General features: G+C 40.9%; 1 protein-coding gene across 12 annotated transcripts in view; it reads right to left on the reverse strand.

The window, feature by feature from the left end:
• The window catches only part of PHLDB2 (pleckstrin homology like domain family B member 2), a 235,721-nt gene that overhangs the window by 49,047 nt on the left and 160,432 nt on the right, over nucleotides 1-26,242 (reverse strand). For all 12 annotated transcript variants that reach the window (XM_024735332.1, XM_024735343.1, XM_024735342.1 and 9 more), the window contains exons 3-5: nucleotides 21,282-21,665; nucleotides 5,239-5,382; nucleotides 4,098-4,235 (exon numbers count right to left, since the gene is read on the reverse strand). In XM_024735332.1, coding sequence (XP_024591100.1) covers nucleotides 4,098-4,235; nucleotides 5,239-5,382; nucleotides 21,282-21,665 — 666 coding nt within the window. The remainder of the gene's footprint in view (nucleotides 1-4,097; nucleotides 4,236-5,238; nucleotides 5,383-21,281; nucleotides 21,666-26,242) is intronic.

The raw sequence follows: 26,242 nt of genomic DNA on the forward strand, positions 1-26,242 counted from the left end.
CCTGGCATGAGCACTTGGACAGACCACCCCAGCTGTCCTGAAACTTGGCTGCACGTAGCTCTCAAGCAGGTGTTTGGCTCAGTGTTTCTGTTCAGACCCAGCCAGGACTCACTGTTAGCAGGAGATCCAAGTACCATATTCCCGAAGAACATTGGGCTGTATTCTGGCACCTATTATGAGCTGGATAAACAGTGGATAACAGTGCCTGCCTCTATTTCACAGGCTAGGGAGGGAAATAAATATCTAACAAGCCCAAAACAAACATAAATTATAAAATGTGATTTGTAAAAGGACTGAAAGAACAACCGAGAGAATGTAATCTGAGCTGGAAAGGGCTAGTAGGGTTTTTCTGAAAAACTAACACTGAACTTAAGCGCTGAAAGACAGGCAACCGACAAGGCATGGAATATAGGAAAGGGAATTCCAGGCAGGGCACGCTGGTCTGCCAGGGACCTTGGCAGGGGTGGAGGGTGGGATGGATCTTTAAACAAACAGAAGGAAGGCCGCCATGAGAGTGGTGTGAAGAGGGGGAGAAAGGTGATAGAAAGGGTCAGGACAGGTACGGAGTTTAGATTTATATAAAATACAGGGGAACAAAAACCAGAGTGATATGACCTAATTTAAATTTTAAAAGAAAAATCACTCTGGTTGCTGTGAAGCAAACAGACTGAAGGGAAGTAAATGGAAATGGAACTCAAAAGGAAATTTTGATGATTTAGAAGAGAATGCTATTAGGGGAGATGCGGAGAAGTTAGAGTAATTGAAAAATAGCTTTGTAACCAATTAGAAGTGGGGGTGATAGAGAAAGCAGTATCAAGATCTACTTCCAGGTTTCTGTTTGGACATATAGGTGGATAGAGATGCTATGTCCTGGTGGGAAAACTAGAGGAAGAACAGGATCAGAGGCAGGGGAAGTGTATGGAAGGCCAGGGGAGGGATGGGATCAAGAGTTCGGTTACATCGTGTTCAGCTGGAAATACCTGAGAAATATCTCAGTGGAGATATCAGGTAGGCTACAGGATATGAGTCAGAAGTACAGAATAGGGTTGTGGGCTAAAGACATACATTTGGCAGTCACCAGCATGTACATGTTATTTGAAGCCATGGCTATAAAAGAATGTGAGAACATAAGAGAAGAGAGTTCTCAACAAGAGATGGTAGATGTTAACCAGAAATATTGTGGTGACCATTTCACAATGTATACAAATATCGAATCGTGTTGTACGCCTGAAACTAATATAATATTATATGTTAATTACACCTCAATTTTAAAAAAAAGTAAATGATTCAAAGCATATATCTTAATTCAGACCAATGAAAGCAAGCAGAACTTTTCTGTGGACTTCTGGGGAAGTCTGAGCTTGCTTCAAAAAAAAAAGAAGAAGAAGGTTCAGATCAGAGACACTGTAACAACTGGCTGGATAAAGCAGAGGAAGAAGGAATGGGAACTCGGGTGGAAAAGTCAGAGAGATAAGTAAGAGAAAGAGAAGGAAAACCAGAGGAGTGTGGTACACGAAGGCAAAGGGGTGGGGGAGGGGAAGTGTGTGGTACACGAAGGCAAAGGGGTGGGGGAGGGGAAGTGTCAAGGAAAAGACTTGTCCCTTGTCTTGAATTCTGCTCAGGAGTCTGCTCATAAGAGGGCTGAAAAGCACCCAGTGGGTGGGTTAGGCAGCACCAGGGCTTTTAGTGGTCTTAACAGGAGCAAATCTGATGGAGTAGTGGAACAAGAATGGGAGGAATGGGGAACTAAGCAGGAGAACACACAGTATACTGAGAAAACTGTTTGAAAAGCTTGGCTATGCTGAAGAGAAACTAGCTAAGGCAGGTGCTGGAAGGAACTTTATTTTTAAATAACAATAATTTAAAAAAATAATAATATTGGCATACTGACAGTACAGGTCCAGTAAAGAGGGAGAGGCTGGGGGGAGTTCGGAACAGAAGGACTGTAAACCTCTAGATGGTGGGACGGTACCCTGAGCACATCCAAAGGGACTGGTATTTGAGGAGAAGAGAGCCTTCCTTAGTTGTGAATATGAGATGCTCTAATTTCTCAGTGAAGTAGGTGGTGAGATCATCTCAGAGCCAGGGGAATGAAAGTGGACTAGAAGTTTGAACAGAGCGAAGGTATGAAATAGCCGTGCTATAAAATGGTAGAATAACTTTACTTGAGAAACAGAGAGATGTTGCCAAGCAGTAATGGGTCTCTATTTGAGTTTGGTTGTCAAGAATATGCAGTAACATCATCTAGCTCAGTCTGCTTTCACTTCCCTCATTCTCCTCTGGAATCCCTCACCCAAAGCCAGTTTTTGCCATTTTTCATATCATGTGATGACAGACGATAATCCCACCTTCCGAGACCAACTAATCCCCTAACAGCTGCATGAGCTGATTCTATACTTCAAGCCACCAGCGTCCTCTCTCCTATGCACAGCCTCTATCAAGCCACCAAAACAATAATAGGAAGGATGGAAGTAGCCTCCTCCTTGCTTGTTTCCACTCATGTTCCTGGAGTTCTGACTCTACCTTACTTAGGTCTGGAGAATATAACACAACTGTGCCTGGGAAGTGAAATTTAGCATTGACTCAACCTGCTTCACTTTTGTGTAGAATATGATGCTAATGACAGGTAGACAAATAGAATTTATAGGTCATGTCATATGAGGGCTACACAAAGATAAACAACTACATGGATGGGGAAGGCAGACAGGTTCACAGGGAACCTGAGACCCCATTCCTATGTCCCGTGAGCTTTCCAGTATGACATAAATAGTAAAATACTAGTAAGCACCAAAACAAAAACATCTGATGCCTCCAATGAAAGTTTCTTGCTGTATCAGTGCGGAAACTTTGAAAACCATGATCCTCCTGTACAGCAGAACTAGACAAGCAATCCTTCGATGTGGTTTTCAGCTTTTAAAGAAAAATATAACTATTACCCAATTGGATTCTTTACTATTTCAAAGTCTAGAGCTCGAAGGCACATACATAAAATTTAATATGAAAAAGATGTGCATTTTAATCTTGGTAAGCAGGCAACCAAGATATTGATATGTAGCTTTTAATCTGACTTCAATTTCTGACAATATCTTTTTGAGCTCATTCTCTGGCACCAAGATCAAATGCAAACAAAGAGAAGCCTAAAAAGGAAGCCACACTGAGCAGAAATCCTTTCCACATATTACCACTGGAGTTTACTCAAACTGAATTTCTTTTCTTTTTCTCAGCTTAGTGGAGAACGTGAGGAGCAAGAAAGGAATGTGTTCAAGCTCACTAGTTTTTCTTTCTCAAACTGGAATTTTAATTTTTAATTTAGGCTTAGTTCAGTTGTAACTAACTCAGAATTTGAGAGGAGAGTAAGTGAAATATTTTCCGCAAAAAACAGACAAGCAGAAAAACAAAAAACCCAACTACCACCCCGAATTCTAAAAACTGCAAGTAATTCTTCATACTCCCTAGGAGGTATCGGCTAACATTCAGGTTGTGGCCTGAATGTGTAAGCGTTTCAAAAATATTCTTTTCCAAAATAAGTCTCAGCTGTGTTTCACAGTTTTCACTCAGCAGTGTGTGAGGATCCCCTGAAAACTGCAGTGCATTTGTCAAAGAGCAGTGCACTTGCATTGAAGCCAATGGCAAGGCGAGACAGATGAAATGCATGGTTCCCATTCATCGTTTTAATAAACAGAAAAATGAAAAGAAATGAGGCAACCATATTTGAATATGTTTAAGCCACCCTTACAGGGCAATGCTGGAAAGAAGTTCCAAAGTACTAAAATGATTCTTTAAAAACAAAGCAGGATCAGAAGAGCAGAAAGCCTGATTGGAAAAAAGCAATTCACTCAGCTCAAGCGGAAAAAGCTGCCACGAATACTGGCTCAAAAACTAAACAGGCTCTACTATCTTAGCATCAGCTGCTCTGCACCTGACAGTTCTTAATTTGCAACTACTTACCTCATCTTAAGACTTTTTTCCACTGCCGCTGTCTCCAGGAACATGACACACAAATCCAAAACCATGGCGATTCATACAACATTTAAATTCAATCAAATGGACGCACCATTTTGCCCATAAAATTTGTATCAAATATAATTTTCTTTTACCTTGGTCTTTTCACCAACAATGTTCTTTTCCAGTTCTGCTATTTTCCGGTTTAGATGATCCAAAATCTCCTTCTCTTTCATAAGTTCAGTTGTTTCTGATTTTTGTTCTCCATCCAAGAGAGCACATTCCATATCCAACTGAGGACACAAAACAAAGCTCAGAGGTGTTTCACCTTCAGAGAAATTTTCAACTGCCCCCTTTAGAGGTGTATTTTTAACAGCTACAAATTGCAAAAAGTATTACCATTATCAGTCAGATTATGGAGCCCAGAAAACACTCCAGAGTACCCATGTGAGACTCAGGATTCCTATATGAGAAAGTGGAGAGGCCAGAATATATTTGCTAAGAACACTAGTTATCTTCTCATTTAATTTTTCTATGATAACCCCTTTTCTGCTTACTTCTCAAGGATATTTTGCCTACTCGCTTAGATTCAAGCTCAAGTGTGAACCATCTTGGGAGCAGCCACGTCTCTGTTTGTCCCTAGAGCATGGGAAATGAAAATTATACTCGGCCCAGCACGCAAGCGCTGCATTCCTAGCAATGCCAGCAGGAGGGGCTCCCCAGGGTCTATGCATAAGATGACAGGTGAGCAGTCCCCTTCCACACATGGGCTGACTGCATCATCCGTGAGTACAGACATGCAGATCCTTCTTAGGCAGAGTTAGCTGCTTCTTCTCATTCCATGGAGGTATTAAAAAATTGCCCCTTTCTTTAATTATGTAAATCCCCCCATAGTGCCAAGATGATACCCAACTCATACTTAACATGCTCAGAAAATGTCTGTTGGATTTGAACTTAAACATCTAAATACATGGTACCTCAGCTGACAGACCTTGAAGCAGCTCAGAACGCATACACTAGTTAAGACAAAGTCGGTTATATATGACGCACATTAAAAATGGCTTTATATGTTCACCTCATTGGATGAAAAAAAAAAAACCCAGAAAGAAGAAAGAAACATTAAAAAAGGCATTTCTACCCCACATACGTACCCATTTTACACAGCTACAAATCGCTGGTGTTGACCTCTATGTATTCTGCCCCCCAAGGCCTGTGCCCTAATAGGCATTGATATATTTAAGCTAAAGGAAAGAAAGAAAAATGAGAGAGGGTAATAAGTGAACTTGTGGTTTATACCTCTCTGGAAGATTCCTCCATCTGGTCATTTATATCTTTGATTTTTTGTTCAAGTTCCTCGAGGTTGTTCAGAATTGCTATCCGGGACTCTTCCATCACAGTCAATTCCTGAATCCTTTGTTCTTCACTTATACCCTCTGGGGTCTGTGATTAATCAACACAGAAAAGGGCTAGTCACACTTCAATTCCAGAATTTCCCAGTTAATAAACCAGTCACAAGTCTAGCGTTTCACAGTCTGTGTCTATTTGGATTCTATAATAAAAGCATCCTTGTGATTGTTTATTTGGAACTCTGCATTTTCCCATAGACCCTCAGTACATAGGGGCTTAGTTTAGCTCCTAAAACCAACTTCAGTGTACAAATTCGCATCCTTTTAAAGCCGAAATAACTAAGAGGTTATACAGAGGAGGAAGTTGTGGTCCACAGAGATTGTCAGGACTTCTCTCAGGTTATAGACAAAGTTCAGCAGAGCAGAGAACTAGAATCTGGACTAGACTTTCAACAACCTCCTCAGGGATGTCTCTTGGGCACGCTGCTACCTTCATCATAAGCTCCATACTCTCTCCCGTCTCCAAGTGAGTACATCTCCTACCACAGTCTCTAGAATCTCTGTTGGGTCCCACTGCTAGGGTTATCTGCAAATGAGCAAGCACTCTTATTTATTTCCTTTCCAACACAAGGTGGAGAAGAGGGACATGGCATTTGGCCTCACCTCACTGAAATGTTTCCCAAAGTTAATAACCAGGACAACACAAGGCTTTATTACTTTAGTGACCCCCCAAATGATTTAAAGCTACACACTTAATATTAATTCATGTTTCAATTTTTGCATTAGCACACCACTTATCGGTCTTTATCCTATGTAATGATTAAGACACTAACTGGGTCAATGCACTTTTGTGACATGAAATAGGACACTAGCCATTATTCATAAAATTATTTCATGGAAAAACTGAGATCCTTAACAAGGAATGAGAAAGTCAGGAAAGAAATTAAGTGAGAGAGGGCATACTTATACCCCAAACAAAGTTATGACAAATGCCCGGGAAAGAAAGGAACATTTAGATGATACACACAGCCAAAATATGACTACCAATTATTTTAAGAAGAGAATACAGTGAATTGAAAACAGCTTCTTCTCTTAAGAATTTCAGGCTAGTCGTTTTGGATATCACCTCGTGGAGACCAGTCTTTCTGTAAGTGAAGGGGCACCCGTCTTGGTATATTATTTATTTAATTTTATCTCTCTTTGAAAAAGAAGTAATTTCTTTACACCAGTAAGTCAATAATTATATAATTTCACAATTGGAAATTGGAAACAGCAGCCTAGTTAAGTAAATTATTGAACATTCCTCACTAACCACCGAAAAGAATATTCAAATTAACTAAAGAAACCATTAACATTTTGTGTTCCTTACTAAATTCATTTAGTGTTTAACAATCCTAAAAATTACTGTAACACGATAGGCACCATGTTGGGTTCTTTATTCTTTATTCATATTCTTTATTCTTTACCCTACTTCGCTGCTCCTGAAGATTAAACCATTGAGAAGTCAAGTATCTCAGGTTGACTAGAACAAAGGTATGCAGGCCTTCCAAGCCTTGACATTTAGCTTTTGTTTGTTTTTTTGTTTGTTTGTTTGTTGACATTTAGCTTTTAAATTGTCATCTTAATTCCAATATCTTATGAACTAGTAAAACAACTGCTGACCTTTCTTCACATACAATGAATCTCATTGTCCTAATGCTTGGGTGCCTGTTTTAGGGCATGAGGAATGCCTACAACAGTGAATGGCATTCCTAAATCACTGACAAGTAATCCTAGCAGGAAAGCTTCAAGAAGGCCAGTATCCTGTCCGGTCAACATTTCATATTAGGTTTCAACTTCCAGCATGGTTTAAAAATATTCCTCTCATTGGTGGAAGCAAAGCATCAAAAGAAAACAAAAACTGAACAATCTGCAAAACTATAAAGATAGATAATAGTGGCAATTATAAGTATCTGTACAGCTCAAAGTTTCTAGAAAATTTATCACAATAGGTTATGTTTAATAATAAACCACCTGAGAGTCTGTAGCAATAAATGTTATCTAGGCAATGACTGTTTTTTTATTGTTAAGTTGTTTATAAAAAGCAAAATCTTCAAGAGGCATTCTAAACTCTGGTTTGTAATAGACTGGGATGAGGATACTGTAATATCATTTATATCCAAACAAAAAAACAATAGAGAGCCAAGGGTGTAGTAGTCACTGAATAGCTTTAGTTTATGGTGACAGAGAAAAGTGAAATTTTGATCTATCCGGGTTTTTTTTTTTTAAATAGTAATGTATAGGGTACTACTGAAGAGTGACGTGTTTTAATGAAAGCACATATATGTGCATCCCCAAATATTCTGTCTTTGAGGTAACTTGATACACACACACACAGAAAGGGGAGACAGTAGGGACAAGACAGTTTGCATCAACCTTTTTTCTTTTTCTTTGCAGATTTCTTCTTAGAAACCTCTTGCAACCAGAGAAGTTTACGAGTGTGAGGGCTTTCCACTGCAGACAGAATGAGTACTCAAGAAGAGAAGAGTGGAAAAGTTTTCATCACAAGGGAAAAAAACATTTTTTGGCAAACACATGAGGTGATGGATGTTAACTAAATTTATTGCAGTAATCATTTTGCAAAATATGTAAGTCAAGTCATTGGGTTGTACCCCTTAAATTTATACACTGCTGTATGTCAATTATATCTCAGTAAAACTGCAAGGGAAAAAAAAAAGAGAAGAGTGAGGTATTCTAGGCTTTCACCTCAGGTGGTGGTAGACAGGTTCACAAAAGCCAATTAAAATGAGCGTATTTCCAAGGTCATCTACATCTTTAAGTCTTAGGTAAAGCAAAGTCTAGAATGGTAAATCTCAGGCTTCCTAAATATCATTAACATCTTTGTTTCATTAAACCAGCTTAGAGTGTTTTTCACATTCCTCTCTTCTCCATTAATCCTACGAACACTGTACTTTGTTAAGTAACTAATCCAGTGAGCAGATTACTCAAAGAAGAAGAGCATCTAAAACAAATAATCAGGACTTCTTTTTCTTTTTTAAGATTCTTCCGTCTTCTGTCTCGAGGTAACATATGTCTGTCTTCAAAGAGTAATAAATGAAAAACCCATTGCCTCTCAGCTGCGCTCTGTCTAAGCTGCCGTGTGGTACCCAGAGGTGCCCTTGATGTTCCCTGTGTCTAAGGGAGGCACAGTCTTCTATTGCGTGCCACAGGGGAGCTGCTCCAAGCTTCAAAGGCCTCCTATTTCACAAAAGCATACCGGAGCAATGAAAAACATCTGTCATGATCCACTCATTTACACCCAACAGCTTTCTTGTCAAAGCCCTCTTCAGGAGGAAACCTATTTCCCAAAAGTTAGATCTTAGAGCACACAGCTCACCACTTCAGCAAAAATCTGGTAGATCTCTGTGAAGGAAGAAAGGAAAAGAATTTAACACAAAAAGGCAGTGCAGAAAGCCCAATAGCTGATGACAACAGCTCAAATGTTCAAATGATGGGTCATTTACTTTGCCTGAAACCAACAACTTTTGATTTCTACCCCAGATCCTAGTTTCTAACAGTTGCAACTTTCTGGCAAGAGGGACAGATGTCCTATCAGAATTACTCTCCCTTGAGAATAAGTAAGGTAAACCTGGTCATTAGAAGAAAGAAGAATTGAACAGTCCAGAGTCCTGATGAATACAATGGGAGAACTCCATAGGTAGATAAGGATTTCTGACTAGGAACATTCAGTCAGAAAGTCCTGTTGCAGCCAAACAAACAAAAATAAAACCAAAGACACAAATCTCCCTGAATAATACTCCCTGTGATAAACCACCTGCAGAATTTAGTATGATAACATCTTTCTCTTAAAGAATCAGTATGTGTCCTCTTATAACAAAAATCTAATTAATGTACCTTTTTAAATTTTTGGCTCTTCGGGCATGACTGCCAAGAAATTTAATGGTCAGGGTTACTTAAATAAATTAATAAATCTAATTTATCTTTCAATAAATAAATTCTTGTGACTATGGTACCTGCTTTTTCTCTTATTTACTGTTTTTGGTGTTCAGACTTTATTCTAATAAAATTGATGTCTTTTATTATAAGGTCTCTTAAGTCCTTTCTAGAAAACGGGTAGGGGAATAATTTCTTTTTATTTCATAGAAAAAAATTTTCTTAACCTGTGTGAAAAATATAGCACCAAAAGATCTTCCCTGAACTCCTTTTAAGAAATCCTCAAATTTGGAAGACACTTTTAGATCAGCAAACAACTGGAAAACTAAGTAATGATTATGACTACATATAAATGTCCTATACATTGAAAAAAAATCATTAATAAAGCCAAGGGGAAGACAAATCATGATAAAAGACTAATTTCCTTACCACAAATAGCTCCTACTACTGAATAAAAACAAGACAAAACATTTTTAAAAAATGGGTGAAGAGGAAGACAAGGGAGATCAAGATGGCAGAGCAGGAGGACGCTGAGCTCACCTCCCTGACGAGCACATCAAGAATACTTCTAGTGGGAAGACATGGAGTTCGCATCTCCCCACAACTAGGGTGCCTGCCGGTTGCTGGTGGAGGACCTCAACGCCCAAGGAGATGGGAGGAACACCTGAGCGACTGGGTAGGACATGGGGGGAGTGAGGGGGGAGGAGAAGTGGAGGCTGGACAGGATCGGTGCCCCTGAGGGGTGGCTGGGAGGGGGGACAGGTTCCCACTCCTGGAGGGACCCTCAGGGGCTTGGAGGACCAGGGGGAGCACACCTAGCGTTTCCCCAGCCCAGTCGGGCCCCAGGAAGCCTGCGGGGCTCTCAGGCCAGGTCCTCCACCTTCTGAGGCCCCCTCCAGGCTGCGCTGGTCCTAGTGGGGTAGGAGGGAAGTGGGGGGAGAAGAGGAGAGGTGGATGGGAGGGGGCCTCAGGGATCAGAGGACCAAGGGAAGCACACAAGGCATTTCCCCCACCCTTTCAGCCTCAGGAAGCCTGTTGGGGTTCCAGGTCTGGTCCCCTGCCTTCTGGGGTCCCTTCCTGCCGTGTGACTCCTAGGAGCATAGGAGGGAGAGGGAGAAGAAGAGAGGCCAATGGGGAGGGGCCCTCCGGGATTGGAAGATGAGGGGGGAATGTGCCTAGTGTTACCCCTGCCTACTCGGGCCCAGTGAGCCTGCTGTGGTCCTGGACCTGGTCTTACAACCTCCAAGGCCAGAGGCACCCCTGGGCCCTCCTGCTGAGCCTAAGCCCCACCCCTCCCCAGGGCCTTTTCGGGCCCTGTGGGTCTTAGGCATATGCCCTGCCCACTGCCTAAACCTCGACCCCCACAGCTAAGGCCTTTCCTTTTTTTTTTCTCCTCTTTTTTACTATTGTGCTCTGTTTTACATTCAGGTTGTTGTTTCATCTATATTTTTATCTTTTCATTCTTCCTAACATATTTGTTACTTTTCTAATCTTATTTTACTTTTTATTCTTTGTTATTGTTCTCCTTTTTTTCCTTGTTCTTTTTTTTTTTTTCCTGCCCCACACAGTTTGTGGGATCTTGGTTCATGAGCCGGGGGTAGGGCCAGAGCTCCAGCAGTGGGAGCACCGAGTACAAACCACTGGACTAACAGAGAACCTCAGATTCCAGGGAATATTCATCTGAGTGAGGTCTCCCAGAGATCCTCATCTTGGCACCAAGTCCCAGTTCTACCTACCAGCCTACAAACTCAGTGCTGGAAGCCTCAGGCCAAACAACCAGTAAGACAGGAACACAATCCTACCCCTCAAAAAAACAAAAAAATGAGACGACACAAAAAATATGTCACAGATGAAGGAGCAAAGTAAAAACCTAAAAGACCAAATAAATGAAGAGAAAATAGGCAACCTACCTGAAAAAGAATTCAGAGTAATGATAGTAAAGATGATCCAGAATCTCAGAAATAGAATGGAGGCATGGATTGAGAAAATATAAGAAATGTTTCACAAAGATCTAGAGAAATAAAGAGCAAACAAAGAGTGATGAACAATACAATAACTGAAATGAAAAATACACTAGAAGGAATCAATAACAGAATAACTGAGGCAGAAAAACGAATAAGTGAACTGGAAGACAAACTGCCGGAAATAACTGCCAAGGAGCAGAATAAAGAAAGAATGAAAAGAATTTAAGACAATCTCAGAGAACTCTGGGACAACACTAAATGCGCCAACATTCGAATTATAGGGTCCCAGAAGAAGAAGAGAAAAAGAAAGGGTCTGAGAAAATATTTGAAGAGATTACAGTGGAAAACTTCCCTAACATGGGAAAGGAAATAGTCAATCAAGTCCAGGAAGCACAGAGAGTCCCATATAGGATAAACCCTAGGAGAAATACATCAAGACACATATTAATCGAACAAAAAAAAATTAAACTCAAAGAAAAAATTTTAAAAGCATCAAGGGAAAAGCAAAAAATAACATACAAAGGAATCCTCATGAGGTTATCAGCTGATTTTTCAGCAGAAACTCTTCAGGCCAGAAGGAAGTGGCAGGATATACTTTAAGTGATGAAAGAGAAAAACCTACAAATGACTCTACCCAGCAAAGATCTCATTCAGATTCGATGGAAAAATCAAAAGCTTTTCAGACACGCAAAAGCTAAGAGAATTCAGCACCACAAAATCAGCTTTACACCAAATGCTAAAGGAACTTCTCTAGGCAGGAAACACAAGAAAAGAAAAAGACCCACAAAAATAAACCCCAAACAATTAAGAAAATGGTAATAGGAACATACTATCGATAATAACCTTGAATGTAAATGGATTAAATGCTCCAAACCAAAGACACAGACTGGATGAATGGATACAAAAACAAGACCCATATATATGCTGTCTACAAGAGACCCACTTCAGACCTAGGGACACTTATAGACTGAAAGTGAGGGGATGGAAATAGATATTCCATGCAAATGGAAATTAAAAGAAAGCTGGAGTAGCAATTCTCATATCAGACAAAATAGACTTTAAAATAAAGACTATTACAAGAGACAAAGAAGGACACTACTTAATGATCAAGGGATCTATCCAAGAAGAAGACATAACAATTATATATATTTATGTACCCAACAGAGGAGCACCTCAATACATAAGGCAAATACTAACAGCCATAAAAGGAGAAATCGACAGTAACACAATAATAGTAGGGGACTTTAATACCTCACTTACACCAATGGACAGATCATCCAAACAGAAAATGAATAAGGAAACACAAGCTTCAAAGACACAATAGACCAGATAGATTTAATCGATATTTATAGGACACTCCATCCAAAAACAACAGAATACACTTTCTTCTCAAGTGCACATGGAACATACTCAAGGATAGATCACATCTTGGGTCACAAATCAAGCCTCGGAAAATTTAAGAAAATTGAAATCATATCAAGCATCTTTTCTGACCACAATGCTATGAGATTGGAAATCAATTACAGGAAAAAAACTGTAAGAAACACAAATACATGGAGGCTAACGGTGCGCTACTAAATTACCAAGAGATCACTGAAGAAATCAAAGAAGACATTAAAAAATACATAGAAACAAATGACAACAAAAACATGATGACCCGGGCTTCCCTGGTGGCGCAGTGGTTGAGAGTCCGCCTGCCGATGCAGGGGACGCGGGTTCGTGCCCCGGTCCAGGAAGATCCCACATGCCGCGGAGCATCTGGGCCTGTGAGCCATGGCCGCTGAGCCTGCGCGTCCGGAGCCTGTGCTCCGCAACGGGAGGGGCCACAGCAGAGAGAGGCCCGCGTACCGCAAAAAAAAACAAAACAAAAAAAAAAAAACAAAAACATGATGACCCAAAACCTATGTGACGCAGCAAAAGCAGTTCTAAGAGGGAAGTTTATAGCCATTCAATCTCACTTTAAGAAGCAAGAAAAATCTCAAATAAACAATCTAACCTTACACCTAAAGCAACTAAGGAAAGAAGAACAAAGAAAACCCAAAGTCAGTAGAAGGCAAGAAATCATAAAGATCAAAACAGAAATAAATGAAATAGAAACGAAGAAAACAATAGCAAAGATCAATAAAACTAAAAGTTGGTTCTTTGAGAAGATAAACAAAATTGATAAACCTTTAGCCAGACACATCAAGAAAAAAAGGGAGAGGACTCAAATCAATAAAATTAGATATGAAAAGGGAGAAATCACAACTGACACTGCAGAAATACAAAGGATTACAAGAGACTACTACAAACAATTCTATGCCAATAAAATGGACAATCACAAAGAAAAGGACAAACTCTTGGAAAGGTACAATTTTCGAAGACAGAACCTGGAAGGATTAGAAAATATAAACAGACCTATCACAAGTAATGACATTGCAACTGTAACTAAAAATCTCCCAACAAACAAAAGTCCAGGACCTGAAAGCTTCACAGGCAAATTCCATCACACATTTAGAGAAGAGCTAACACCTATCCTTCTCAAACTCTTCCCAAAAATTGCTGAGGGAGGAACACTCCCAAATTCATTCTATGAGGCCACCATCACTCGTACCAAAACCAGACAAAGGTATCACACAAAAAGAAAATTACAGACCAATATCACTGATGAACATAGATGCAAAAATCCTGAACAAAATACTACCAAACAGAATCCAACAACACATTGAAAGGATCATACACCATGATCAAGTGGGATTTATCCCGGGAATGCAAGGATTCTTCAATATACACAAATCAATCAGCGTGAAACACCATATTAACAAATTTAGGAATAAAAACCATATGATCATCTCGATAGATTCAGAAAAAGCTTTTGACAAAATTCAACACCGCTTTATGATAAAAACTCTCCAGAAAATGGGCATAGAGGGAACCTACCTCAAAATAATAAAAGCCATATATGACAAACCCAAAGCAAACATCATTCTCAATGGTTAAAAACTGAAAGCATTTCCATTAAGATCAGGAACAAGACAAGGATGTCCACTCTCACCACTGTTATTCAACAAAGTTTTGGAAGTCTTAGCCATGGCAATCAGAGAAGAAAAAGAACTAAAAGGAATACAAACTGGAAAAGAAGTAAAACTGTCACTGTTTGCAGATGACATGATACTATACGTAGAAAATCATAAAGATGCCACTAGAAAACTACTAGAACTAATCAATGAATTTGGTAAAGTTGCAGGAAACAAAATTAATGCACAGAAATCTCTGACATTCCTATACACTAACAACGAAAAAACAGAAAGACAAACTAAGGAAACAATCCTATTTACCATCTCAACAAAAAGCATAAAATACCTAGGAATAAACCTACCTAAGGAGGCAAAAGAATTGTACTCAGAAAACTATAAAACACTGATGAAAGAAATCAAAGATGATATAAACAGATGGAGATATATACCATGTTCTTGGATTGGAAGAATCAACATTGTGAAAATGACTACACTACCCAAAGCAATCTACATATTCAATGCAATACCAATCAAAACACCAATGGCATTCTTCACAGAATTAGAACAAAAAGTGTTACAATTTGTATGGAAACACAAAAGACCCCGAATAGCCAAAGCAATCTTGAGAAAGAAAAATGCAGCTGGAGGAATCAGGCTCCCTGACTTCAAACTATATTACAAAGCTACAGTAATTAACGCAGTATGGTATCAGCACAAAAACAGAAATATAGATCAATGGTACAGGATAGAAAGCCCAGAGATAAAGCCACACAAATATGGTCACCTAATTTACGACAAAGGAGGCAAGAACTTACAATGGAGAAAAACAGCCTCTTCAATAAGTGGTGCTTAGAAAACTGGACAGCTACGTGTAAAAGAATGAGATTAGAACACTGCCTAATACCATACACAAAAATAAACTCCAAATGGATTAAAGACCTAAATGTAAGACCAGACACTATAAAACTCTTAGCAGAAAACATAGGAAGAACGCTCTTTGACATAAACCACAGCAGGATCTTATTTGACCCACCTCCTACAGTAATGAAAATAAAACAAAAATAAACAAATGGGACCTAATGAAACTTAAAAGCTTTTGCACAGCAAAGGAAACCATAAACAAGATGAAAAGACAACCCTCAGAATGGGAGAAAATATTTGCAAATGAAGCAATGGACAAAGGATTAATCTCCAAAATATACAAACAACTCATGGAGCTCAATATCAAAAAAACAAACAACTTAATTAAAAAATAGACATCTCACCCAAAAAAGATATACAGATGGCCAAGAGGCATATGAAAAGATGCTCAACATCACTAATTATCAGAGAAATGCAAATTGAAACTACAGTGAGGTATCACCTCACACTGGTTAGAATGGGTATCATCAGAAAATCTACAAACAATAAATGCTGGAGAGGGTATGGAGTAAAGTGAACCCTTTTGCACTGTTGGTGGGAATGTAAATTGAAACAGCCACTATGGAGAACAGTATGGAAGTTCCTTAAAAAACTAAAAATAGAACTACCACATGACCCAGCAATCCTACTACTGGGCATATACCCTGAAAAAGCTAATTCAAAAGGATACATGTACCCCAATGTTCATTGCAGCACTATTTACAATAGTCAGGACATGGAAACAACCTAAATGTCCAACAATAGATGAATGGATAAAGAAAATGTGGTACATATACACAATGGAATATTACTCAGCCATGAAAAGGAACAAAATTGGGTCATTTATAGAGATGTGGTGGATCTAGAGTCTGTCATACAGAATGAAGTAAGCCAGAAAGAGAATAACGAATATCGTATATTAATGCGTATATGTGGAATCTAGAAAAATGGTACTGATGAACCTATTTGCAGGGCAGGAATAGAGACGTAGATGTAGAGAATGGACATATGGACACAGAAGGGGACGGGGAGGGTGGGACATACTGGCAGATTAGGTTTGACATAAATACACTACCATGTGTAAAATAGCTAGCTAGTGGGAACCTGCTGTATAGAGTGGGGAGCTCAGCTTGGTGCTCTGTGATGACCTAGATGGGTGGGATGGAGGGATGGGAGGGAGGTCCAAGAGGGAGGGGATGTAGGTATGCACATAGCTGATTTGCTTCATTGTGCAGCAGAAACTGACACAACACTGCGAAGTAATTTTACTCCAATAAAAAAAAAAGAATACATCTAAATGTGGAGCTACTCTTGCCAGGCACAAACAGCCGTCTGCAAGAAAGGCTCTTCTACAAACAAGGCTGTAAAGATCCACATGGCGTCAGGTAGGAAGAGAGGAGAAGCAAACAGGCAAGACCCACACATTTAGCAGGACACAGAGGAGAAGGGAGATATGATGGGCTCAGAGATCCTCCCTGCAGAGTTAGCGGTTTGAACCACCTTTGGGCACACCAGCCCTGGGGTCCAACACAAGGAAGACAAGTCCCCTTAGCTGGTTTGAAGACCAATGGGACTTAGAGGAGGGTTGTAAGAAGCCGAGACTCTACTCATGAAGAGCAGGTGCACATGCTTGTCTACTCTAGGGAACAAGGGGGAGGAAGCAGATTTAAAACTGTGTGGGGTTCTGGCTGGTTTCCCACAACTACTCCTGTCTGCAGCAAGTGCCTGACCCAGCTGCTCTTGCTCCTGTGCAGCTCTCTACTAGGATGGAGGTGCTTTAGGGGGTGGGGGGAGTGCACACTTAGAGGAAATGAACCAGCTTGGACCCGACCCTCAGGGCTTCTGTTCCATCACGTTGAGCTCTGATCACACCCAGATAGGGCTGTGACAGCCACTGAGCATAAGAGAAGCTGGCTTGCACCTGGCTCTGGCTCTAGTCCCTCCATCTCCAGCCCTACCTCTCACCAAGGTGATAACCGCCTGCACACCCCAGGAGAAGATGTGACCCATGCTCACTTCAGCTTCAGCTTTCCCACCAAAGCCACTGGGCACATGCAAACTGCATAGGGACACTCCCATGCAAGGATACTCCTTCGAGACCAGGATAGGTAACTATTTCACCTAATTTCATAGAGAAAGAGAAAGTTAAACAAATAGGAAGACAGAAGAAATTGTTTCAAATGAAAGAACAGGGAAATAAACCTGAAGAAAACCCTAATGAAACAGAGATAAATAACTTACCAGATAAAGGGTTCAAAGCATTAGTAATAAGAATGCTAACTGAACTTGGTTAAAAAAAAATAGATGAACACAGGAAGAATTTTAACAAGGAACCAGAAAACATAAAAAAAAGAAAGAAAGAAAGAAACGGAGCTCAAAAATACAATAACTGAAATGGAAAATACACTAGAAGGAATTAATAGCAGATTAGGTGATACAGAAGAACACATAAGCAATCTGGGAGAGAGAATAATGAAATCACCCAATCAGAACAGCAAAAAGAAAAACGAATTTTAAAAAATGATTAAGGGACCTCTGGGACAACGTCAAGTGTTATAACATTCACATTATAGGGGGCCCAGAGGGTGAAAAGAGACAGAAAGGGATAGAAAATGTATTTGATGAAATTATGGCTGAAAAGTTCCTGAAGTTGAAGAAGGAAACAGATTTCTAGTACAGAAAGCACAGGTAGTCCCAAACAAATGAACATAAAGAGACCCACATTGAGACATATCATAATTAAAATGGCAAAGGCTAGAGATAAAAAGAGAATTTTAAAGACAGCAAAAGAAAAACAGAGTCACATATAAGGGAACCCCTATAAAGCTATCAGCTGATTTTTCTGCGGGAACTTTGCAGGCCAGAAGGAAGCAACATGATATATTCAAAATCTTGAAAGGGAAAACTCTGCAACCTAGGATACTCTATCCAACAAGGTTATCATTCAGAATTGAAGAAAATATGAATTTCTCTGACAAGCAAAAACTAAAAGTTCATCAATACTAAAGTGACCCTAAAAGAAAAAGGTCTCTTTAAGTGGAAAAGAAAAGGCTAAAACAAGAAGTGAGAATTTATAAGAAAGGAAAAATCCCACAGGTAAAGGCAAATATACAGCAAAGGCTGTGGATCAGTCACTTAAATAAGTGAGCATGAAGACTGAAAGACAAAGATTGTAAAATCAACTATAACTACAATAAACAGTTAAGGGATATGCATGAAGATGTAAAATATGGCATCAAAAACACAAAACATGGGGAAAGGGAGTAAAAATGTAGATCTTTTAGAATGTGTTTGAACTTGTGATTATCAGTTTAAAACAAGTAGATATAGCTATAGGTCAATACATGAACCCCATGGTAACCACAAATCAAAAGCCTACAACAGATACACAAAAACTAAAGAGAAAAGAACACAAGCATATCACTAAAGAAAATCATCAGACCACAAGGGAACAAACTAAAAAAAGAGGAAAAAGCAGAACTACAATAACAACCAGTAAATAAGTAAGAAAATGGCAATAAGTACACACCATAATCAAGTAGGATTTATTCCAGGGATGCAAAGATGGTTCAATATCTGAAAATCAACCAATGTGATACACCACATTCACAAAACAAAGGATAAAAATCACATGATCACCTCAATAGACACAGAAAAAGAATTTGACAAAATTCAACATGTATTCATAATAAACTCTCATCAACGTCGATACAGAGGGAACAAATCTCAACATAATAAAGGCCATTTATGACAAGCACACAGCTAACATACTCAATCATGAAAAGTTGAAAGATTTTCCTCTACAATCAGGAACAAGACAAGGATGCTCACTCTCAGAACATCTATTTAACATAATATTAGAAGCCCTAGCCACAGCAAGCAGACAAGAAAAAGAAATAAAAAGGCATCCAAATTGGAAGAGAATAAGTTAAACTGTCACTATTTGCAGATGACATGACCATATACACAAAACCCTGAAGTTTCCACCAAAATTTAATTGGATTCCCCTACTGCCCCCAAAATGGGACCTAATTAAACTTAAAAGCTTTTGCACAGCAAAGGAAACCATCAACAAAATGAAAAGACAACCTACTGAATGGGAGAAAATATTTGCAATGATATGACCAATAAGGAGTTAATATTCAAAATATACAGCTCATATAAGTCAATATCATGGGCAGCATGAGCTTCTCAAGTTGCCCACAGACCGGGGCTCGGCCCATAGGAGCCAGAGTGCTGCAGGCGGCCCCACACGGGCAGGCTGCAAACCGATCAGGCCTGCACTCCCCCTGCCAAGGACTGGGACTGGAGAGTGGCTGCACTGGCTGCTGAAGACAAAGCAGAAAGCGTGTCCTGCCTCCACTGTGTTCTGGGCACTGAGCAGCTGTCACAGGCCTTGTCGGTGCTAGGTGAGGGTCCTGAGCACTCCTGCTTTGGAGTGGGCTCCCCCGTGGAGCCCCAGAGGGGCCTGGCCCCAAAAGCTCAGGGTCCCTCCCAACCCCCATGTCTCTGGCCCAGGCCTCAGACCCGTGTGTACAAGGCAGGGCGGCTGGCACTAGATGTGTGGGACTGGGGACTTCCTTGGGGACCGAAGGACTGCTGGGCCAGTTGGGCGTGTGGGAGTCACTAAGGGGGTGGCCCGAAGCAGGCTGTGGGGGCCACAGAGGGGGGCCTGCTTCTGGACAGGCCAGGGCTCCGGGGTTGCTCAGCCCACGTGCAGCACTGTTTCAGGCCTTGCCTGCTGCCCGCAGTGTCCCCAGGAGCTAGTGCCCCAGGGGCTGCACTCCACTGCGGGTGGGGGTGGGGGAGCAAGGGGAGAGGTGGGGTCGGCCTTCTGCCTAGGCCAGCCATCATGAGATCTGGTTGTGCTCCGTGGTCAGACGAATCCCGACCAGCCCTGGCTGAGAGTCTCGTGCTCCTGTGAGAGCTGCCGACCTGCTTGGTGGGGGTGGGTGTCTATAGGCCATTGTCTCAAGGCCTATTTATGTTTTCCTTTCACTAAGTTTGGGTTTATTTTGGTTGGGGTGGCACTAATTCTTAAGATGCTGTGAGAACTGTTTCATCCGAATGCCAAATAAATTTGTGTTCTGGAAAAAAAAAAAAAAAAGAGGTACAAAAAACTATGTATAAAATAAATAAGATATAAGGATAGATTGTCCAATGCAGGGAATACTGCCAGTATTTTATAACAACTTTAAATGGAGTACAATCTATAAAAATATTGAATCACTATGTTGTACACCTGAAACTAATATAATATTGGAAATCAACAATACTTTAATTTTAAAAAGTTAAATAAATAATAATAAAGGTGTCCTAAAGACAAAAAAATGGGTGAAGAACATGAGTGTCTCAAAATACAAATGAACAACTAAAAATATGAAAAGATGTCCAATTTTATGCATAATTAAAGGCAAGAAAATTAAAACATCATTAACTTAGCATATTAAAAATTTTCGATAATACACAACTTTGGCAAGTGTATGAATAACAAGGTGCACGGATAAACTCTTACTCAGTGTCACCTGGAAATACACAGTCTTTTGAGAGTATAATTTGGGAATATTGATTAGAATGAATAATATACAAACTCTTTGACCTACCAATTCCACTTTTAGTAAGTGATCCTACAGACAGATTTGCACAATTGTGCTGATATATACTTTCCAGAATATTTGTTGCATATATATTTTGTTGATAAAATACTGGAAACCATTTAAATAGGAGTTCCAAACAATAAAATACTAGTCAACCAAAGAATGAGGCAGAACTGTGTATAGTAATATGCAAAGATGCTCCAGACATTCAGTGAGGGAAAAAAAAATCGTACAGAACACTATACTTTTATATATGTATGTCTATGCTTATAATATACGGCCATATATGCACAGAAATACTGAGAAGGCGTGTAAGACACTTTGTGTTTTTCTCTCTCAGTTGTACAATTGGAGGGGGCAGGGAGAAGAGAAATTGTTTTTCTTTATACTTTTCTGTACTGCTACATTTTCTAGAGTGCAAATTTGTTACTTTATAGTAAACACCCTAATTTGCTGCACCTTGCTTAGCTGATTACCTCTTAAATTGAAGCTTCACTGAAAACAGTCTGGAAAACAACCAGGATAAAACCTCTAGTGTCTAGGCCAGTGCAGATGCATATGGTTCAGGTCTTAAATTTAATCTGTGTCTGTGGCCGGCTTTACCTTTGGTAGGATGCTTAGATAAGCGGACTCGCTGGAAGCTTTCAGAAAAGCAGAGGAGGGCGGTGGGGGAGTCCTGGTGAGGTCCCTGATCAGTTCATCATTCCTGGAGCTCCTGAGGGAAAGGAAGCTGGCGCTACTCTGACTGAGGCTCCCGAAGCCTGCCAGGTCTGCATCGTGGAGAGAGCTTTTCTGGTGGCACCTGTATCTGGTGTCAGGGCTCACCAGGGCTTCTTCAAACACGGACTCCTCGTCAGAGAGCTGCAGCTTCTCCAGTTCCTTATTGATTTTCTGTACATCTGCCACAGTGGTGCCAGTGGACACGTGACTGTCAGGCTTTGTGTACTCAGCACAGAGACTGAGGATGGTCTCCAGACGCTGTCTCTCCTAGAACACAGAGGAGGGAAGGTCAGTGAGTTTGTGAGAAGGAGACAACTCCGAATAAAAAGATGGAAGAGGCTGGGACCCCTGGTGAATTCAACCCACACATAATCCCACAGATACTTGGCTGGTGATGTTTTTCATCATCTTTGATGAGCCCATTTATAAATCCAGATGAAACCTAGGTTAACAATGCATGATTTTCCTCTCAAATTCAATTCTTTATTTGTATATCCCAGTGCTGATCCTAGCACATACTAGCACTCAGTGAGACCTTTCTTGATTTATCAATTCTCCAAACACTTCAAATGTTTTCGTTTAATCTCCTTTTTAAAATCTTCATCCCCTTCCCTCCCTCTACTATCCACCTGCAACAATATCTAGCTCATTCATCACTGTAGAGTTAATATTTGAGTTTAAAATTAATTCTCTAGGGCTTCCCTGGTGGCGTAGTGGTTAAGAATCCGCCTGCCAATGCAGGGGACATGGGTTCGAGCCCTGGTCCGGGAAGATCCCACATGCCGCAGAGCAACTAAGCCAGTGCGCCACACTAATGAGCCTGCGCTTTGGAGCCCGCGAGCCACAACTACTGAGCCCGTGTGCCACAACTACTGAAGCCCATGCGCCTAGAGCCCGTGCTCCACAATGAACGAAGAGTAGCCCCCGCTCACCGCAACCAGAGAAAAAGCCTGCAACGAAGACCTAACACAGCCTAAAATAAATACATTTTTTTAAAAACTATAAAAAAAAATTAATTCTCTAACTTCCTTATAGAAATGTCATTCTACTGTTTAGACACACAAAAGGAAAATGCTACTCTAGAAAAGGCTTAATTTGAAAGGCATAATAACTAGGTCTTCAATTTTTTTCTTGAAATGCTTCAAATTTTTTAAAACTCTTTTTTATGTCTTGTCATCATATAAAGGTCTTTCCCACCAATTTCTCAAATGAAAAATTGAAATGATTTTTTAAAAAAGAGAATGTCACAAGAAGATGAAGAACATTTAATGTCATGTCCAGATAGAAAGAGAGCAGCATATTTCAAATTCTGAGATCATTCAATCTTTGAATCATTTAGCTGGAAAATAAAATGATAGTTTATTTGTCTAAAAAAAATTAATATAAGGCCATTGATGTCTATAATGGTACCACTGACACTTCACCAAGCTCCCCATGTAAAACACGTAGGTATTTATGATTTTTGACTTTAAGTAAACTTACTATACCTTTGTGAACAAGGAGATATAGTTTACAAAATGCTTATCATAAACCTAGACAGCACTCTGGAGTGGGGAATCTCAACATCTTCACCTTTCTCATTAGCCCAACTGCCGAAGTGAAAAAAAATAATAAAAGAGCAAAAATCATCTTTGGTTATTACATCTACCACATTGAAAAGAGAATTCAAAAGCCTTCCATAGAAAAATGTTTTCCAATCTAAACAGGAGGGAAATCCAAAAGGGAGGGGATATATATATATATATATATATATATGGCTGATTCATTTTGCTGTGCAGTAGAAGCTAACACAACATTGTAACGCAACTATACTCCAATAAAAATTAATTAAAAAAACAAAAAGAGAAACGTTTTCCAAACTGGTTATCAGTAACAAAATAGAAAAGTGTTAAGCAGCCCTGGGCTGCTGTTTTTAATATCTAATTGCAGAAAATTTGTAAAAACTAAATTCTGAAGGTAGTTCTCTTTATTAGCGGAAGAGTATCAAATAGAAAAGTCAAATAGGAACAGACTAACATAATTCCCTGGTTTTCATTAAATACATCCATTAAATGACAAAATAGCATGAAATGACTTTCATCTGTCCTCTAAAGTACTCTCCCCACCCCAAAAATGCAACAGCTTGATCAAAAGGACTATTAAATGGGTTCTTATAAGCCCCACCTCCCTTTCACTGCCTGAACTTCTGGACTCCAGCTGCAGCTCCATCCTCATGGCCTCGTCCCACGGAAGGCACTCGGCTGCACAACCTCATCCCAGGCGCTTCTGCACCCTGTCCATCCAGGAGCCCTGATGCTTATTTATCTCTGTAGCCGCTACCAGCTGCCAAGCCCTACCCACCTCAGCTTCGTGGGGAAGGAGGGGGGCAGACACACAGCATTCATTGCCTTATTTTAAACTCCAACAATCTAGAAAAGTCTGCATGTGAATATGCAAAGACAACTGCAAGGGTGTATGTGAGGAAGGGGACAGGAACAAGATGTTATATCTTACCCCTTCTCAAAAGCACCTGCATTAGAGGCTAATCACCTTTCTGCCATGTAGGTGAATTAAGTTGAAGCATCTAAACTCAGTCTTTGCTAATCTTCGTAGATGACAGTGTGTATGCATTCACCTCAACATTCACTACACTTGGGATTATCGGAAAGTTGTCAGTTTCTCTTTACCAGGGCACTAATGAACAGTGCGGTCCTCAAAAGCATGAAAGGTACTTCTGCCCAGCCTGTCATACATCGCAAAATTCCTCCCACATCTCCTTCCCAAAATAGTTTCTTTTGCTGCCAATGTCATTGCTTAATTCCAGAGGGAATAAATGATCCCAGCCAAAAGAAGAATGCTATTTCAGACAGTGAAACAGTATTCAAAGGCGGGTACACAGGAAGTTTGGTCTACTGCTATGTGCTTCTCTCTATTCTTATCACCCCATTCACAGCCCATCTGTTCAGGTTTGAATCACACATGGATGCAGCACTGCTGCCCACGAGTCTAACAGAATTCCAAGCCGTGCTGAGACACACTGGCCCCATAAGAACTGCATCAAAGAAAAATAAACTGATGATGAGAAGTGCGTCAGAAGAAAGTCTGCGAGGCATTTCAGAAAGCACGAGAAGCCTTTTAAGGAAACCCTGCACAGAATTTACCCTCATAACTCTCCCTTGAGCCCTCTTCATCTTTCCCGTTCATCACGCCAATATTCTCCACTCTGCATGACCTAAAACGAGGGGGGCCATTCCACACAGGACACTTTTGAGAATCAAATAGGGCACTATTAAGAATTACGCTGGGACAGCAAGCGCAAACTGGCACTGGCAACCTGAGATGTGTGGCTCTCTTCCTAAATTTCAATTTTCTTTGAGGCTTCACCTAACAACCTGCTGAATTAGGAGCCTACCCTCTTTGACATCTCCAATTCCTACCCACCTTTCCAAACCAGCAATCCACACAGCATTCTCATGAAAAAGGCACCAGTAGAGAGCCCAAATATCTAAATGGCCCAAAACATTGGTGTTAAGGGTGTAGAACATAGGTCCCTTTGAATTATATTATTTAAAATACATTTTAATTTTTTCTCTCTCTCTCCATTTTCCCTTTCCTCCAACTCCATATATCAAAGAAAGCTTTGAAGGGGACAAAAGAGCTTAACAAATATACCTGAAGGGGGGACCAGGAGAAGATGGCAGAAGAGTAAGACACGGAGATCACCTTCCTCCCCACAGATACATCAGAAATATATCTACACGTGGAAATGCTCCTATAGAAGACCTACTGAACGCTGGCAGAAGACCTCAGAACTCCCAAAAGGCAAGAAACTCCCCACATACCTGGGTAGGGAAAAAGAAAAAAGAATAAACAGAGGCAAAAGAATAGGGACGGGACCTGCACCAGTGGGAGGGAGCTGTGAAGGAGGAAAGGTTTCCAACTGCCGCACAGAAGATCGGTGCTGACCAGCACTGACCAGCACTCACCAGCCCGAGAGGCTTGTCTCCTCACCCGCCAGGGCGGGCGGGGACTGGGAGCTGAGGCTCGGACTTCGGTCGGAGTGCAGGGAGAGGACTGGGGTTGGCTGCGTGAACACAGCCTGAAGGGGGCTAGTGCGCCACGGCTAGCCGGGAAGGAGTCCGGTAAAGTCTGGAGCTGCCGAAGAGAAAAGAGACTTTTTCTTCCCTCTTTGTTCCTGGTGCGCGAGGAGAGGGGATTAAGAGCGCCACGTAAAGGAGCTCCAGAGACGGCACGAGCCACGGCTAAAAAGAGTGGACCCCAGAGACAGGCATAGACTCTCAGGCTGCTGCTGCCGCCACCAAGAAGCCTGTGAGCAAAAACAGGTCACTAACCCCACCTCCCCTCCCGGGATCCTGTGCGGCCCGCCACTGCCAGGGTCCCGTGATCCAGGGACAACTTCCCCAGGAGAACGCACGGCGCGCCTCAGGCTGGTGCAACGTCACGCCGGCCTCTGCCGCCGCAGGCCCGCCCTGCACTCCGTACCCCTCCCTCCCCCTGGCCTGAGTGAGCCAGAGCCCCCGAATCAGCTGCTCCTTTAACCCCATCCTGTCTGAGCGAAGAACAGACGCCCTCAGGCGACCTACACACAGAGGCGGGGCCAAAACCAAAGCTGAACCCTGGGAGCTGTGCGAACAGAGAAAGGGAAATCTCTCCCAGCAGCCTCAGAAGCAGCGGATTAAATCTCCACAATCAACTTGATGTACCCTGCATCTGTGGAATACCTGAATAGACAATGAATCATCCCAAATTGAGGAGGTGGACTTTGGGAGCAAGATATATTATATTTTCCCCTTTTCTTCTTTTTTGTGAGTGTGTATGTGTATGCTTCTGGGTGAGATTTTGTC

Source organism: Neophocaena asiaeorientalis, unplaced genomic scaffold (genome assembly GCF_003031525.2).
Source record: "Neophocaena asiaeorientalis asiaeorientalis breed wild unplaced genomic scaffold, Neophocaena_asiaeorientalis_V1.1 scaffold136, whole genome shotgun sequence".
Classification (NCBI taxonomy): domain Eukaryota; kingdom Metazoa; phylum Chordata; class Mammalia; order Artiodactyla; family Phocoenidae; genus Neophocaena; species Neophocaena asiaeorientalis.